The sequence below is a fragment of the Oculina patagonica genome, chromosome 7, assembly GCF_052425735.1.
Source record: "Oculina patagonica isolate OP01 chromosome 7, crgOcupat, whole genome shotgun sequence".
In the NCBI taxonomy this organism is placed as follows: domain Eukaryota; kingdom Metazoa; phylum Cnidaria; class Anthozoa; order Scleractinia; family Oculinidae; genus Oculina; species Oculina patagonica.
The window spans coordinates 11,295,002-11,311,091 of NC_135764.1; the positions used below are offsets into that span (position 1 = coordinate 11,295,002).

At 36.3% G+C, this 16,090-nt stretch overlaps 1 protein-coding gene across 3 annotated transcripts in view; it reads left to right on the forward strand.

The window, feature by feature from the left end:
* Positions 1-5,549: 5,549 nt before the first annotated feature.
* LOC144660748 (uncharacterized) overlaps positions 5,550-16,090 on the forward strand; it is a 44,436-nt gene continuing 33,895 nt past the window's right edge. The window contains exons 1-2 of one of the 3 annotated variants that reach the window (XR_013572137.1): positions 5,550-5,652; positions 13,440-15,347. Coding sequence is in view for 1 of the 3 variants with exons in the window: in XM_078521487.1 (XP_078377613.1) it covers positions 6,127-6,207 (81 nt within the window). In the remaining 2 variants the exon portion in view is untranslated. Of the gene's footprint in view, positions 6,208-13,439; positions 15,348-16,090 lie in introns of all 3 variants that reach the window. The other 2 variants (XR_013572138.1, XM_078521487.1) reach the window with 2 other exon arrangements.

Consider the following 16,090-nt stretch of genomic DNA (forward strand, 5'->3'; position numbering starts at 1 on the left):
TACACAAAACAGTACAGTACACTTCTTACAAAAACTTAAAAAAGAAAAAAATACGTCGACGTTTACAAAAGAAAATACAATCAATTATAATTACAAGTACAACTGCAACTAGCGCCAGCTATATATAATTTAACAGTATTTTCTTTTCTTTTTTTCCCTTCGTTCCTCTTTTTAGTGAATAAAACCTAGTAGTAACAACCTTTAATATCTTCAGTTGGTCTGAGTTTTCTAAGTTAAGTATCACGTGTAATCCAATGTAGTGACGGTTGAGCTTGTTGATCTAAGGTAACTTGATAACTTGATTGTTGATCTGAGGTAACTGCATGACGCTTTCGCAGTCTAGCTAAAACATGCATGTCATCATGTGCCGCCTTGAGTCCTGGAATACTTGTTGTTGTGCCTTGTTATCAATGGAAAGCCAGCACAGCCGAACCATTGTTGTCAGTTGGGATTTTTCCCATGATGCCTAGAGCAAGCCGTAAGAATGACATCGACACTCCCTGATACGAGAGCTGGAGTAGAACATTCAGGACTGCCAGGAGTTCAGCCTGTGATAAACGTCCTCCTTCCTTTAATTTGGTGCTATTATAAGAGACGTGAACGGCTTGGTACAGCTACAGCAGCCTCGTTTTTGGTGCAACAAATAACTAGCTTAGCTTTTCCTTTGAGAATTTCCTTTGAGCTTTTCCTTATTCGAATATGTTGTTCTTGTTTCAAGTTTGGTAGTATTTTGGCTACCTTCTGTTTGAAAACATTCAGCTCTAATGTGGATGATTTGTCCTTTATTCTCGAAGTTTCTCAATGTGTGATATTGCAAGATATCTTGCCAGTGACTTGATATCGAAGGATAACAGGACAATAGATACATCTTATTAAACACGATTGAGCTGCAAAGAATATAAACGTCTCTCCGTATAGTAGAATGGAAGAAAAATCAATTGATGTCTGTTTTCCTGATTCCAACTAAATAAATAGATAGAAATTTTATAAGCCTAGAAAGCCTTACAAACGTAGAAAGAAAGATGTAAATAAATTACAGATGGCTTTCGACACACGTCTCTGCGGGGCATGCAATTTTTCTTTCATTTCAGAGACGTGTGTCTAAAGCCATCTGTAATGTATTTACATCTTTCTTTCTACATAACTAAAAAAAATATTAATGATAATATATATGGCCATTTCAAACCTTGGTATTCTTCTTAAAGCAGTCGTCGTTGCTAAGGAGGTGAAAGTGTTTTCCCATAATATCTCCTGGCTAAAAATAAAAACGCAGAACTGGCAGAAGTCACATGCAATTTCAATGCAACCGACCACTAAACTCTTAACGCCATCCTCGAAAAGTATATTTTTGATGGCCGTATTGAATTTAAATCTAACATTTTAAAATTACACTTGCTAGAAATATATAACGGAACTTGCTGTAGAACATTAATAATAGTAAAATGAAATCTTATCGATCTAACGCTCTACCAAACTGTTTCATAAGCCGACCGGTTGGTAGAGCGCCGGACTACGGTGCGGGAGGTCTCGGGTTCGAGTCGCAGACCGGACCAACACTCAGGGTCTTAAAATAACTGAGGAGAATATGCTGCCTTTGCAATGACATCTCCAAATGGTTAGATATTTTAGTCTTCTCGGATAAGGATGATAAACCGTAGGCCCCGTCTCCTGCATCTTCAGTGTTATGGTCAGCAAAGGACGTTAAAGAACCCACACACTTATCGTAAAGAGTAGGGCATGGAGTTCCCGGTGTTGTGGTCTGGTCTTTGCCCATCGTGCTGTGTACTGCTGAAATGCTCGGAGATATTAGCTGTATAAGCTACTCTGAAATCCGAGGGTAAATAAACGTGATGTGATGTGATGTGTGATGTTAACTAAACTTTCAGTTGCAAAGTAATAGGCAATTGAACACTATTCAATTTACAAAGGCCATAAATTTTCAATTTCAAAGGATACATGACGGCGTCCCGTTAGACCAGTTAAAACGGAATAAATCTTTTAGTTTTTTGTATACTTTAAAAGCTTACAACACCTACTGTGAATAGCACATCACTGTTTTGTGAACTCGTCAATAGAAAACATCGAGATCGAAAGAATTTGCAAGGTTTCATAAAACCGGACCAAGCAAATTTGATCAAATTAAGAGACAACGCAATTTGCATAGTTTTCTTTCAAATCACGCAAAGATCGATACTGAAGAATTCGCAATTTTTTGCCATTTGATCGAAATGTTTTACAAGTTTTATTTGTGTCGCCTGTCTTGTATTGTCGACTTAGAATAGGGAAATCCCCCCAAAACAGTCGAAGTTTGCTTAACAATCTATTTTGCGTAATGTCTGCGTAAATTCGCAGAAGCACGAACAGTATTCCCTTTGGTAAAGCAAGATAAAAAGCGCAAGGTACTTTTATATTTCTATGCTTCTTAACATATGCTCAGTAAGATTCAGTCGGAATTTAGAATGGCCCAGTCTGTACGTGAAAAATAAAGGCCACAGAAGACAGGGTATTTTTGCTTCTTTACAAAAAGATAAGCGATCTAACGGGTGCTAATATTTAAATTTTCACGAACCTATAAGTCAAAACATATCAAAATTAACATACGTTTCCAACATTTGAAGGACCACTTAAGTTAAAAATAATATGTTTCGTGGTTTTTGAGTGGAAAGCTCGTGAACATGCAATTTTTCGTTCTGTCCACGCTCAAAATTAGACCTCTCCAGCATGGACTCTTGCGAGCTCTAAAAGGTATATTTTAACATTTTCCCAAAAACAAAAGTCGTTGCATTCACTTGTAAACTTGGATAGTTCACCTGGCAGAGCTTGAGTGAAAACGTTTTAACGACCCGAAATACGATGGACCATTTTTACAGAGACTGCCACTTAAATGGTTTTCAAACAAAGAAGAGGACTATTTTAGGGCTTCACAAAGGATTGATCAACATCTAGCATCTTGGGGCTCCTAGAAAGGATGATTAAAAGGGGGTTTGAGGTTAAAAGTAACCTCTCGTTGGGGAACAGGCAATAAAGAAAGCTTAAACACATTTGAACAACACAGACAAACTGGTGAAACGAATTTTACAGCAACATTTTAATTCGGTGAAAACACCACATTGTCTTGTTTAAAACATATGGAAATTTTACGCCTTGAGCGTTTTCTTAGTTCTTCAGAAAGGGAGGGCGGTTGTCAACGTTGCCAACTAATATTAGCATATTGTTGGGTTTCAAAAGACCCATGATGTAATCAACAACCATTTAATACAAAGAACACACTTTCAGTATATTCCAGGCCATTTTAACTCAAGCTCAGTGTTTACCACACAAAGTCAGGTAGGATAAATTTGAGGCTAAGTAGTCTTTCAAATTTGTTCTTTCTTCTAAAGCAGAAGCTGCAAATAAAACACGATCATTAATCAATGCGGGAGGGCCGTAACTAGCTAGAGGCAAGACGAGCCACTTGCCTCGTCTAGATTTTAAGCCAACTTAAATGAAAAAAAAAGGTTTAGGTGAGAAAATAATCCCCAGCCGAACCTGATTGATTTTTTTTTGAAGAAATACCTCGTAAAAGAGCTTAAAACGTTGTCCCAGAGCTTCTACCGACATTTAAAAATTTTCTTCCCAGACCCCGCTAATCGCTCGTGCCTTTGACACTCAAAACTTTTGCCTCGTCTATATCAAAAGTCTCGCTACGGCCCTGTGCTGGTTTTGATCACTAGAGATAGGATCCTATGTGTAGGAAACATTAATACACTTATTCAACTAATATCCCAGATCCCAGGTAGGAATACTCTCAGTATCTCCGAAAATACGCCACAAAGACCGCCGTTCACGGTTCAGGTTTTATACCTCTAATTCTTGGCGAATTTGGCATATCACAAGAACTTTCCTAGAAGTATGTTCAGATCTGTTGAAAAGATACATGTTTTTCTTTAGAAAGCGCTTAGTATAAAATTTGTACTTGATTGTGGGGAGCAAATTCAGTTATAAACTTACGCGTCGGAATATTTATCCTCTTGTTCAGCAGGTAGATTAATCATGTTTTAGCGCAATGCTTGAGTTTCTGTGCTAACAGATAGAATACAATCCTGCCTTGATGTTCATTTACAAACCGCGCCTCAACGGCTTTGGTAAAAAAATTATCGACGACGTTGATTCTAAAAATAGAGCGACATCGATTTTCCAATACCAAGGTATGTGTTTTCTGACGCAAACAAATCTAACGAGAAGCCGACACATCCGCGAGTTGGATGCGCGTCCACCATGGTGCAACCTGGGCCCAGTTGTTCAAAGAGTGGATAACGCTATCCACCGGAAAAATCGCTATCCAGTGGATTAATCTTAACAAAACATACTACGCTATCCACTGGATAGTGATTTATTCGGTTGATAGCGCTATCTACCCTTTGAGAACTGTTGTCTGGTGTTGAGCTTAAATACCCATGGCGAGCTGAGTCCAATCGATCAACAATATTTTCCGTCATCATTGTTTTGTAAACTCGTTGATAGAAAACATCGAGATCAAAATAATTTGCAAGGTTTCTAAAACCGAACCAAGCTGATGATGAGACAAGCAATTTGCTTAGTTTACTTAAAAATCACGCAAACTTGAAGATGGATACTAAAGAATTCGCCAATTTTTACCATCTTAAACGTTTTACAATTGCAAGTTTTATTTGTGTCGCCTGTCTTGTGTTGTCGACTTAGAATGGCGAAGTTCGTTGTAGCAAGGAAAGATAAAAGTGCAAGGTATTTTTTATATTTCTATACTTCACAACATCTGTTTAGTAAGATTCAGTCGTAATTTTAGAATGGCCCGCCCGGTCTGTACTTGAGAAATAAAGGTCAGCGAAGACAGGGTAAAGCGATCTAACGGATGCTAATATTTGAATTTTCACTAACCTATAAATCAAAACATATGAAAATTAACTTGCGTTTCAAACCTTTGAAGGATCACTTAACTTAGGAATAATAATAATAATAATAATAATAATAATAATTATAATAATAATAATTATAATAATAATAATAATAATAATAATAATAATAATAATAATAATAATATATTTTCTTGATTTTGGTGGTTTTTGAGCGCCAAGCTTGTCAACGTATTAAATTTCTCGTTCTGACCACACTCAAAATAATGCCTTTTGCAGCATTGAATGTTGCAAGCTTTATTTAAAACGTATTTTTTAACGTTTTTCCAAAAGCTGATAAAGGCGTTGCATTTACTTTTAACCTAAGATAGTTCATTGGGAAAATGAAATGAGATGAACCGTTTTACAGAGACTTCAACGACCTTATCAGCTTGAAAAATATCAGGCGACACTTCACAATTGATTGGGAGGAAATTTGCATTCTTTACACGTGAACAAGATATTTATGTTGTTCTCATATTATTAATGTAGATGCAGTTTCATACTCGCTATTTTAAATGTGTGGAGATTGAAAATAAAAGGTCTGCGGCTAGTATCTTCTTATCATCTTGTGATAAAGGCCCTCTTTCCTTTAATTTGGTGCAATTGTACGAGACGTAAACGGCTTGGTACAGCTACAGAAGCCAGATTTTTGGCGCAACAATTATCTAGCTTTTCCTTGGAAAAAGTCGCACACAATCTGCTTTCATTCGAATATTTTGTTCTTGTTTCAAGTTTGGTAGTATTGTGGCTACGTTCGGCAAATCCAGCAATAATGCACAGGATCTGTCCTTTATTCTTGACGTTTCTCGATGAGTGATATTGTAAGATAAGTTGCCAGTGACTTGATATGGAAGGATAACATGACAATAGATACATCTTAAACACGATTGAGCTGCAAAGAATATAAAAGTTACCAGGTCTCTTGGTAGAATGTAAGTAAAATCAATTGATGACTGTTTTCCTGATTCCAACTAAATAAATATTAATGATAATATATATGTCCATTTCAAACCTTGGCATTCTTGTGAAAGCAATTGTCGTTGCTGAGGAGGTGAAAGTGTTTTCCCATTATATCCCCTGGCTAAAAACGCACAAGTCACATGCAATTTCATTACAACCAATCACCAAACCCGAAACGCCGTCAACAAACATTAGGCAAGTTTGATTGGCTCGTAGGTTATAAGCGGGCCGTCAATCAAAAGTGACCATTTCAATGCAAACGCTCCTCAAGTTATTCATATTCGTAAGAATCAAGATACTAGATCTATCAGTGTGCGATCAACCAACATTAAAGGTAAGTTTTATCTTAGTATTAAATTAAGGCATATTAAACTCACACAGCGCAGATCATGGTTTAACTTTAAATCTATCAATTCCTGGCGAAACTAGCATGCTATAAGTTAAATGCAGAGGTGCATATTTCTTGGCGCATACAAATTACACGACAGGATGATAATCCGTGGGAGACCGCGCAGCTAAGCCTAGTCTTCGAATTTAGAGTGACTACACTTTTGCGGAAATTAATGAATCTGTTTGAAAATTGTTCTGCGGAAGTTATACCCTGCGATGGTCAGATTGGCAATAATTTCAAAATTTCAATATGAAGGAAACAATACAACAGAACATGATACAAAACGTTGCTCTTTAAAAAATAAAATGTTATCAAATTCAGGTCTGCGACCTGATCTATCTAGTCTTCACATTCTTTATGCGCGAACAAGATATTTCTGTTGTTCTCATATCATTAATGTAAATGCAAATTCATACTCGCTATTTCAAATGTTTGGGAATTAAAAATAAAATGTCTCTGGTTAGTATTTTCTTATCATCCTGTTATAAAGGCCCTCCTTCCCTTAATTTGGTGAGATTGTTCAAGACGTGAACGGCTTGGTACCGCTACAGCAGCCAGTTTTTTGGCGCAACAATTATCTACTAGCTCTTCCTTTGAAAAATTCGCATTTAATCAGCTTTTATTCGAATTCTTGGTTTTTATGTTACGTCATAAAATTCTGAAATCAAAATTCACTAGGCCTGCTAAATTTTCGTTGTCATTAGGCGAAAGATAAACTAAAAATATATATTTTTGCAAATTTCCAGATCGATAGTGTCATTCGTTTTTAAAACAGAGCATTTTGAATATTTGAGTTCTCCGTCGTATATGACATCAAGCTGAGTGCCGTGACAAAGCTGTTTTGTTTGAAAAAAGGCCTTTCCTTTTCATTTTGTGCAGAATGAAAATTTCAGATGTAATAAGTGGCGTTTATGTGAAAGTGTACTAGCTCTTAAGGCAAGGATGGCCGCTGTTGTAAACAGAATTGAGTTCCAGATGGCTCCATACTAAGCTTTATAAATTTGCGTGGAAAGGTTCGGAAAATAACTCGCGAACGGTACACCGCACAGACCCGAAACTTGGAGAAATTGTTTATCTATTTATCATCTATAATATTTGAAATTCATAGCTTCTGTAGTTGAATGTTTTCGAATTTATTTTTTGATTGCGTGACAGTTTTTATTTTTTTTTTTTCCTTTTTTTTTTTATTGCAATTACAAAAAAGAACATTAATTACACAGTAAAGTTACATACAATTTAGGAATAGGAAAAAAAGAGAAAAAAAAAATTATAATGAAAAAAAAAATAATAATAAAGTTAATTAATAAATATGATATAATTACAATTCACTATTACAATTCAATGGCGAAACGCAATTGATTGCGTGACAGTGAAAACCAGCAATATTTTGTTCTTGTGTAGGAGCATAGTTTGGGATTATTTTAAAAATATATTTCTTAGTACGTGCTAGAGCGTTCAAATTATATCTCTTAGGTTAGTTTCGCAGAATTCTTATTATATCTACTCATCTGCGGAAGGCAAGGATTTCATTTATGAGTTAAGTGTGAACTCGCGTTTCAACTAGGTGAGAACTCACGTCGCGGATTGCTTTAAGATTATCCTTCAGCTTTATCTACTTTTCCGTAGCCACTGAATGGTTGCTCATATTTAGCTTGTTAAAAGGAATCCTTGTTTCGACCTTTTACTTCATCTTTAACTTTAGAAATAATTTTCGGTTAACCACTATTGTAAACTTTAAGACTTAGGAAACACGAATACTTTAGAAAAGATATTTATCAAGCTTAAAATCTGCCTTTTATTGTAGCTTATTGTAAAACTTATTGCTTTCCGCAAGAGGTGTTTTTAGCTGCGATAACTAATTTTGCCGAAACGAACTATTTGATTAAGTTGCGGAATCGTTCGCACTTTTACAGCTCAACCTCGCATATTGATAAGTTCTGCAGTTCTCATTAAAAACTAAATTCGCTCGCAAGAGTTTACACCTTCGAGTTTTCTTGTTCACAGGTGATTTGCTTTTTGCTGAATTTCATATAGATTTTCGTTAGTAAACTGAAATATTTTAACAACACTAACTTCGTTGAGTTACTAGCTTTCGATCTAGCCGATTGTTTTTCAGTAAGGAGTTTTAGTTCCTAGGATATTTCTTACTATGCAAAAATTTTCACAAACAAAGAAAACATTACATCATTTCGGTTTTCTTTGTTCTCGGAAGTTGGAACATCTGAAAACACCTTACTTTCGCATATGAATAGCACGGAAACTTGTGAAAAGTAATTTATTTTAGTATTTTCCTTTAAATAGAGCTGCCTTGTAGCTCTCGAGGATTCATAATCAGTAACAATCAGAGTCATAACCAGAGATGTAATAAGAAACAACACACGACGAATGACTCTGGACACTCTCAAATACGCTAAAGTGAGAACTTGTAGCAGAAGAACAACCCAGAATTAAACGCTGTTGACCGAAGACCTTTGGCTCTTTCATCTTACTTAATCTGTCCTGCTACAGATCTGGTGGAGAATCCGGGTAGACGACCTCTGGTACCTCCCACAACGAGCAATCCTCCTCTCGACTACAAGCACATCAGCAGATCCACGTCAAGAAAATCGTACAACACTAAAAGATGGTTAGTACCTTTCCCGAAAGGAAACTGCAGGATGCTGTGAGTACAAAACTGAACTGTGTAATCATGGTATAGAAAATTCAAGCCAGAAAAAAAACTTAAAAAAAATAGAAAAAATAAGACAGTATAGATTTTGTTTCGTTAAGTAGTACTACCTTTTCTGCCAAATGTTCGAGTCATGCGTGCGTTTAGCGAGATTAATTAATAACAGAATGCCTACGAAGTTTCATATGATGTTGTTTCAATGCTCTTTTCAACGCCTGCATGCCTGTTTAGTTATCTTTATTTCTTTTCTATTTTCGTCTTTTCTTTCGAGTACCAAACTGTTTTTCAAACAAAAATCCGAAATCGCTTACGAAAGCTGTTAAGTAGTCAAGGAACATTTCGGCTAAGAATTGTTAGATTCGGAAAGCATGGCCGTGAGTTACGAAGAGTTCGAATTAGATGGTATCCCGATACCTTATTTTTCCGGTGACTCGGACGAAGATGTCAAACAATTTTTGTGGCAGTTTAATGGGGTAACAAAATTTTATCAGTATTCCGACGCACAGAAAGCCGAGCTGTTACCGTTATTGTTAATAGGAAATGCGAAAGTTTGGAGAGATTCAACTCCCGACTTAGCCACAATGACTTTCGAACAACTTTGCAAAGCGCTCGTTGAACATTTCCATACAGAGGCAGATATTTTGCTGTTAGAGCAGAAGCTTTCAGATAGGAAACAGTTACCGAGCGAAACTGTAGCGCAGTTTGCATGTGAGATCAGAAAGCTCTGTCTACGTTTGGATATATTAAATGATCGGAGTATGAAGCTTTATTTTGTGAACGGCCTGCGACCAGAATTAAAAAAATATGTCTTTCTACAGCAACCAAAAACCTTTTCAGAGGCAGAATCACTCGCCAGATTAAAAGAGGCGCTGCCCGAAGAAAGGCCAGTAGAAAGTACAATTGAAATTCTTAGGGCAATCGCACAATTACGGCAAAATGTTACACGTAAACAATCAGAAGTAACAGTTTATGATCCAACACCTTACAATGAAAGAAATGATAAAAGAGGACCTATTTTTCAGAATGATAAACCCCTTGGCAGGGAAGAGTTTCGTCAAATAATTGCTCAGGAGATACAAAATATGCGTGAAGAGAGTGGTCAAAACTACAGAAACATAAAATCCTTTAATGACAGGCCGATTTGCAATTATTGTGGGAAACAAGGTCATGTTTCTTCTGCTTGTTGGAAACGTCAATATGACGAGCAAAGTAGCGATTCCAGAACTAGACCATCTCAAAACAGGCAATACTACACAAACACAAACACAAGGCGCTCGCATCCAGTAGAGCGGCACAGGCGTAAGGAAAGGGTAAACGTGGAAATACCGCCAACTCGGCAGATGTTGTCCAATCATACAAAACTAGACAATTCAGCTACAAATTTGTCAAGTGAAACTGAACAAAAGATCGTTGACTTTAATAACGGAACTCAGAGTTCCCTTATCGAAAGTTCTGGCCTAGATAGAACAGAAATGATTATCAATTCTGATGACGCTAACAAAGATATTAGAGTTTCTAAGCTAAATGATGGTTCTGATAAAGATGAACAACAGCAACATAGCCAAACCAATTTGGATAATGAAGGCGCAGTTGAGAACACAAATGAAGGCCAAATACAAGATATAGCAGAGGAAATAACTGATGCTTACATCGAGAAAGAGAAAAACATTTCGGTTATAGACAGAGAAAGACAAGCTTATTCTAATACGATTACAGACAATAATATAGAGGCGAATATAAGAAACAATGAACAAATGAATGGCGTAAACGGCTCCTTTTATCATAAAGTTGAAATTGTGGAAAAGATTAAATCAGAAAACTCAGACACATTTAAGCTTATAGACGATGAACAAAAGGAAATCTGGTTTCTAGAGAATAATGAAAAAAATAAAATAGAGATATCAAAGGAAAATTTTTCAGAAGATTCAACAGATCATGATGAAGTCGAAGCTAACTTAAAAGAGAGCCATGAAGATTACCTACAGATTGAAGAACAGACATTAGATTTCGCAGTGGTACACCCTCTGCAAGTTCAGATTTACGAAACGAGCCAAATATTATATGAAGACCATGAAGTTTATTGTCGACAAATATCACTAGAGACAGCTGACACAGGTAAAAATGAATTTGTTACCGAATGCAACAGTAATCTTAGTATTAAGCAAATTGGTGCCAAAGATGTTTTCTCTCACGATGTAAATGGATTAACGTCGTTATACCTAAATTCCTTGAAATTCATTCATTTCTTTATTTTCTTCATGTTAAAATTCATGAAAGTGTTTCCACCACCTTACGAATTCAAGATACCCAGAAAACGAAAACCGCCTGATAAATTTTATTCAACTGACTTCTCAGTTTGGGCTAAAAGACTTGTTTGATTGACTCCAGGGTGTTCTCTTACTCGAAAGAAATTAGGAAGGCAAGAGATGCACTCTCGGAAACTCTTCATGCTTGCATTGTGACCCGAGCTGGTTGAGACAGAGCATAAGGATAAGCATCATGATAATATGAATTAGCATTCTTATGATGCATGATAATCATGATGACATTTTCCAATATAATTTTTCATATTTTATAATTATTTAGTGAAAGTAGTTACCTTCAGTTTAGCTAGTTCTAAACTTTCAACTGGCTTGATTTTCTCATAACCTTGATATTAAACTCACTTTACCGCCACGGATGTTAGCCAAGTATACTCACACCCTTTCAAGCTAACAAGTGCAAGGCGCAAGACTTATACTCGAAGCACACGTTTCGGACCTATACCACACAGTGGAACACTTAGTGAATTGAATTCAGCTCATTATCCAGGGGCAAAGTGGAAATCATTGGCACATACGCACAAACTAAGTCACAAATCAAGACTGGAAAAACCGCATGCGATGCTGAGGCTCTACATTCCTAGCCTTTTGACGCACATTTTGTCTCAAATAGCGATCTTGGTTGTAACATTATTGATTTGAAAAAAAAGAAGCTTCTCCAATGAATACTAAGAAGCACTTTGGAGCAAAACCAGCGATGAGAGGCTTTCTCAATCAGCAATTTCTTCACGTAAAACAAGCACGTCAACATTGAAGTGCGATAACAGTGCCTGCCTGCCTGCCTGAACGAGAGCGACCAACCACTAATTTTGAGGTGTGCATCTAAATCATCATTGGAGCCATAATGAAGAATCTCATGGACTTTCAAGTGAACAAGAACCTTCCAGCTGAACTTTGTAAAACTTAACTTGTATCTAGTTAACTACCTTAAACTAAATTATTGTATTTATTATCATTTATTTATTATTTCACTATGTGGTAGTTAAGACGTAATCGTATGTTTTTGATTATTCTAGTCGCCGGGAGGCGACTTACTTAAAAAGGGGAATAATATGTAGGAGCATAGTTTGGGATTATTTTAAAAATATATTTCTTAGTACGTGCTAGAGCGTTCAAATTATATCTCTTAGGTTAGTTTCGCAGAATTCTAATTATATCTACTCATCTGCGGAAGGCAAGGATTTCATTTATGAGTTAAGTGTGAACTCGCGTTTCAACTAGGTGAGAACTCACGTCGCGGATTGCTTTTAATAAGATTATCCTTCAGCTTTATCTACTTTTCCGTAGCCACTGAATGGTTGCTCATATTTAGCTTGTTAAAAGGAATCCTTGTTTCGACCTTTTACTTCATCTTTAACTTTAGAAATAATTTTCGGTTAACCACTATTGTAAACTTTAAGACTTAGGAAACACGAATACTTTAGAAAAGATATTTATCAAGCTTAAAATCTGCCTTTTATTGTAGCTTATTGTAAAACTTATTGCTTTCCGCAAGAGGTGTTTTTAGCTGCGATAACTAATTTTGCCGAAACGAACTATTTGATTAAGTTGCGGAATCGTTCGCACTTTTACAGCTCAACCTCGCATATTGATAAGTTCTGCAGTTCTCATTAAAAACTAAATTCGCTCGCAAGAGTTTACACCTTCGAGTTTTCTTGTTCACAGGTGATTTGCTTTTTGCTGAATTTCATATAGATTTTCGTTAGTAAACTGAAATATTTTAACAACACTAACTTCGTTGAGTTACTAGCTTTCGATCTAGCCGATTGTTTTTCAGTAAGGAGTTTTAGTTCCTAGGACATTTCTTACTATGCAAAAATTTTCACAAACAAAGAAAACATTACATCATTTCGGTTTTCTTTGTTCTCGGAAGTTGGAACATCTGAAAACACCTTACTTTCGCATATGAATAGCACGGAAACTTGTGAAAAGTAATTTATTTTAGTATTTTCCTTTAAATAGAGCTGCCTTGTAGCTCTCGAGGATTCATAATCAGTAACAATCAGAGTCATAACCAGAGATGTAATAAGAAACAACACACGACGAATGACTCTGGACACTCTCAAATACGCTAAAGTGAGAACTTGTAGCAGAAGAACAACCCAGAATTAAACGCTGTTGACCGAAGACCTTTGGCTCTTTCATCTTACTTAATCTGTCCTGCTACACTTGTTCCAAGTTTGGAGTATTTTGGCTACGTTCGGCTCGAAAAAGTCCAGCATTCTTGTTACAGCAAACGTTGTTGCTGAGGAGGTAAATGTGTTTACCAATAATTATTCCCTGGCTAGAAAGCAGGAGTCACCAAACACCGATCACCAAACTCGAAACGTCATCAACAAAAAATAGACATGTCGGATTTTCAGCATATTGCAAACGCTCAATAGCTTTGAATCAGCGTCGTCGTTTTCTTCGAAAAGTATTTTTGATGGCTGTATTTAATTTAAATCTAACATTTTAAAATTACGCTTGCAATTAATATATAACGGAACTTTCTGGAGAACGTTATTAGTAAAATAAAATGTTATCGATCTCACGGTCTACCAAACCGTTTCATAAACTGTTTGTTAAACTTCAGTTGCAAACTGAGTAATAGATAGGCAACTGAACGCTATTGAATTTACAAAGGCCATAAATTTTCAATTTCAAAGGATACATGACGGCGTCCCGTTAGACCAGTTAAAACGGAATAAATCGTTTAGTTTTTCCACTTTAAACGCTTACGACACCTACTGTGAATAGCACATCATTGTTACCTTTGTAAACTCGTCAGTAGAAAACATCGAGATCGAAATAATTTGCAAAGTTTCTAAAACCGAACCAAGCTTATAGAGAGACAACGCAATATGCATAGTTTACTTTCAAATCACACAAAGATCGACACTCAAGAAATCTTCAAGTTAAGCCACCTTAAACGTTTTACAAGTTTTATTTGTGTCGCCAGTCTTGCGTTGTCCACTTAGAATTGTGAAGTCTCCCAAAAACAGTCGAAGTTTGCTTAACAATCTTTTTTGCGGCCTGTTTAAAATTCGCAGAAGCACAAAAAGTTCGAATTCGCTCTGGCAAAGAAAGATAAAAAGCGCAAGGTATTTTTATATTTCTATGTTCCTTAACATCTGTTAAGTAGGATTCAGTCGGAATTTAGAATGGCCCCGGTCAGTACTTCAGAAATATAGGCCAGCTAAGACAGGATACTTTTGCTTGTCTACAAAAAGCGATCTAACGATTGCAAATATTTAAATTTTTACGAACCTATAAATCAAAACATATCAAAATTAACATACGATTCCAACCGTTGAAGGATCACTTAAATTAGATATAATACGTTTGGTGGTCTTTGAGTGGCAAGCTCGTCAGCTTATGCAATTTTTCGTTCTGGTCACCCTCAAAATTAAGCCTTTTGCAGCATGGACTCTCGCGAGCTCTAAAGGATATATTTTAACATATTCCCAAAAAACTATTAATTAAAAGTCGTTGCATTCACTCATAACCTAGGATGGTTCACCAGGTTCAAAGTTTGAGTGAAAACTTTTTAACGACTCGAAAAGCGATGGACCATTTTTACAGAGACTGCCACTTAAATGGTCTTCAACCATAGAAGAGTACTATTTTAGGGCTTCACAAAGGATTTACCAACATCTAGCACCTCGTGGCTCTGAGAAAGGATCATTAAAAGAGGTTTTCAGGTTAAGAGCTTTGAATTAGAAATTAGACCGTCGCATTTTATTGGTTTTGAACTGTTTTTATTGGACCGCTGGTTAGGAAACAGGACAATACAGAATTTTTTTACACAATTGAATAGCACAGACGTAAACTAAGTGTAACGATTTTACATCAATACTTTTATTCGGTGAAAACAAAATAATTTTCTTCTATTTTGTCATTTCTTGTTTAAAACATGGAAATTTTACGCCTTGAGCGCGGGAGGTCCGCGGGAGGGCGGTTGTCAACGATGTCAACAAATATTAGCATAAATATTATCGTTGCGTTTTAAAAAGAACCACGATGTAATCAACAACCATTTAATACAAAGAACACATTTTCAGTATATCCCACGCCATTTTAGCTCAAGCTGAGTGTTTACCACACAAAGTCAGGTAAGATAGATTAGAGGCTAAGTAGTTTTTCAAATTTGTTTCTTTCTACTAAAACAGAAACTGACACTGAAAGCAGATCGTTCACAATATGACGATCTACTTGAAGCAAAAGAGAAAAAAATTCTTTAAATTCTTTGTTAGACCACGTATAGGGGTGTTAAGGTAGCGCGTAAACTCTTTCGAGGGGTAGGTAAGGCAATTATCCTTTTGAGGACTAAAGACTGAGGCAAGTATTCCTTTTACCAATCCCCAAAGGTCTCTTGGTTCTCTATTGTGTCTGGCGGGGTAGTAGAAGGGATTTTTTTGTCGTAGTCCTCCGATCATGTGATCACAACAAACATGGCGGATGATGCGGTCCAACTTCTAAATTTTCAAGACGATAATTTTCCGTTTTTACATGCAATCACAATTTCAAAGAGTTCTAAATCGCAAGGAATGATTATAAAGAAGACTCGACTGACGAGAAAGAAACCAGTGATGGCTTAAAAGCATTGAAGACGTTCGTTGTGTGCAGCTTTGACTCCTTCGATGTCGTGTTTTATCTACTCAGTGTTTTTTTCCATCGGACAATTCTTGAGATGCTACAATACTGAATTCTCGTTATCAGGCTACCCTGTTTAAGTAGTAACTTTGGTTTTGTTAATTGTGCGATACTGACTTAAGAGAGGCTCTGCTTACAGGGTGTACTGACTTCATTTTAGAGATCAACAAGCTTTATTATTTTTGATGTGCATTTTCTCTGA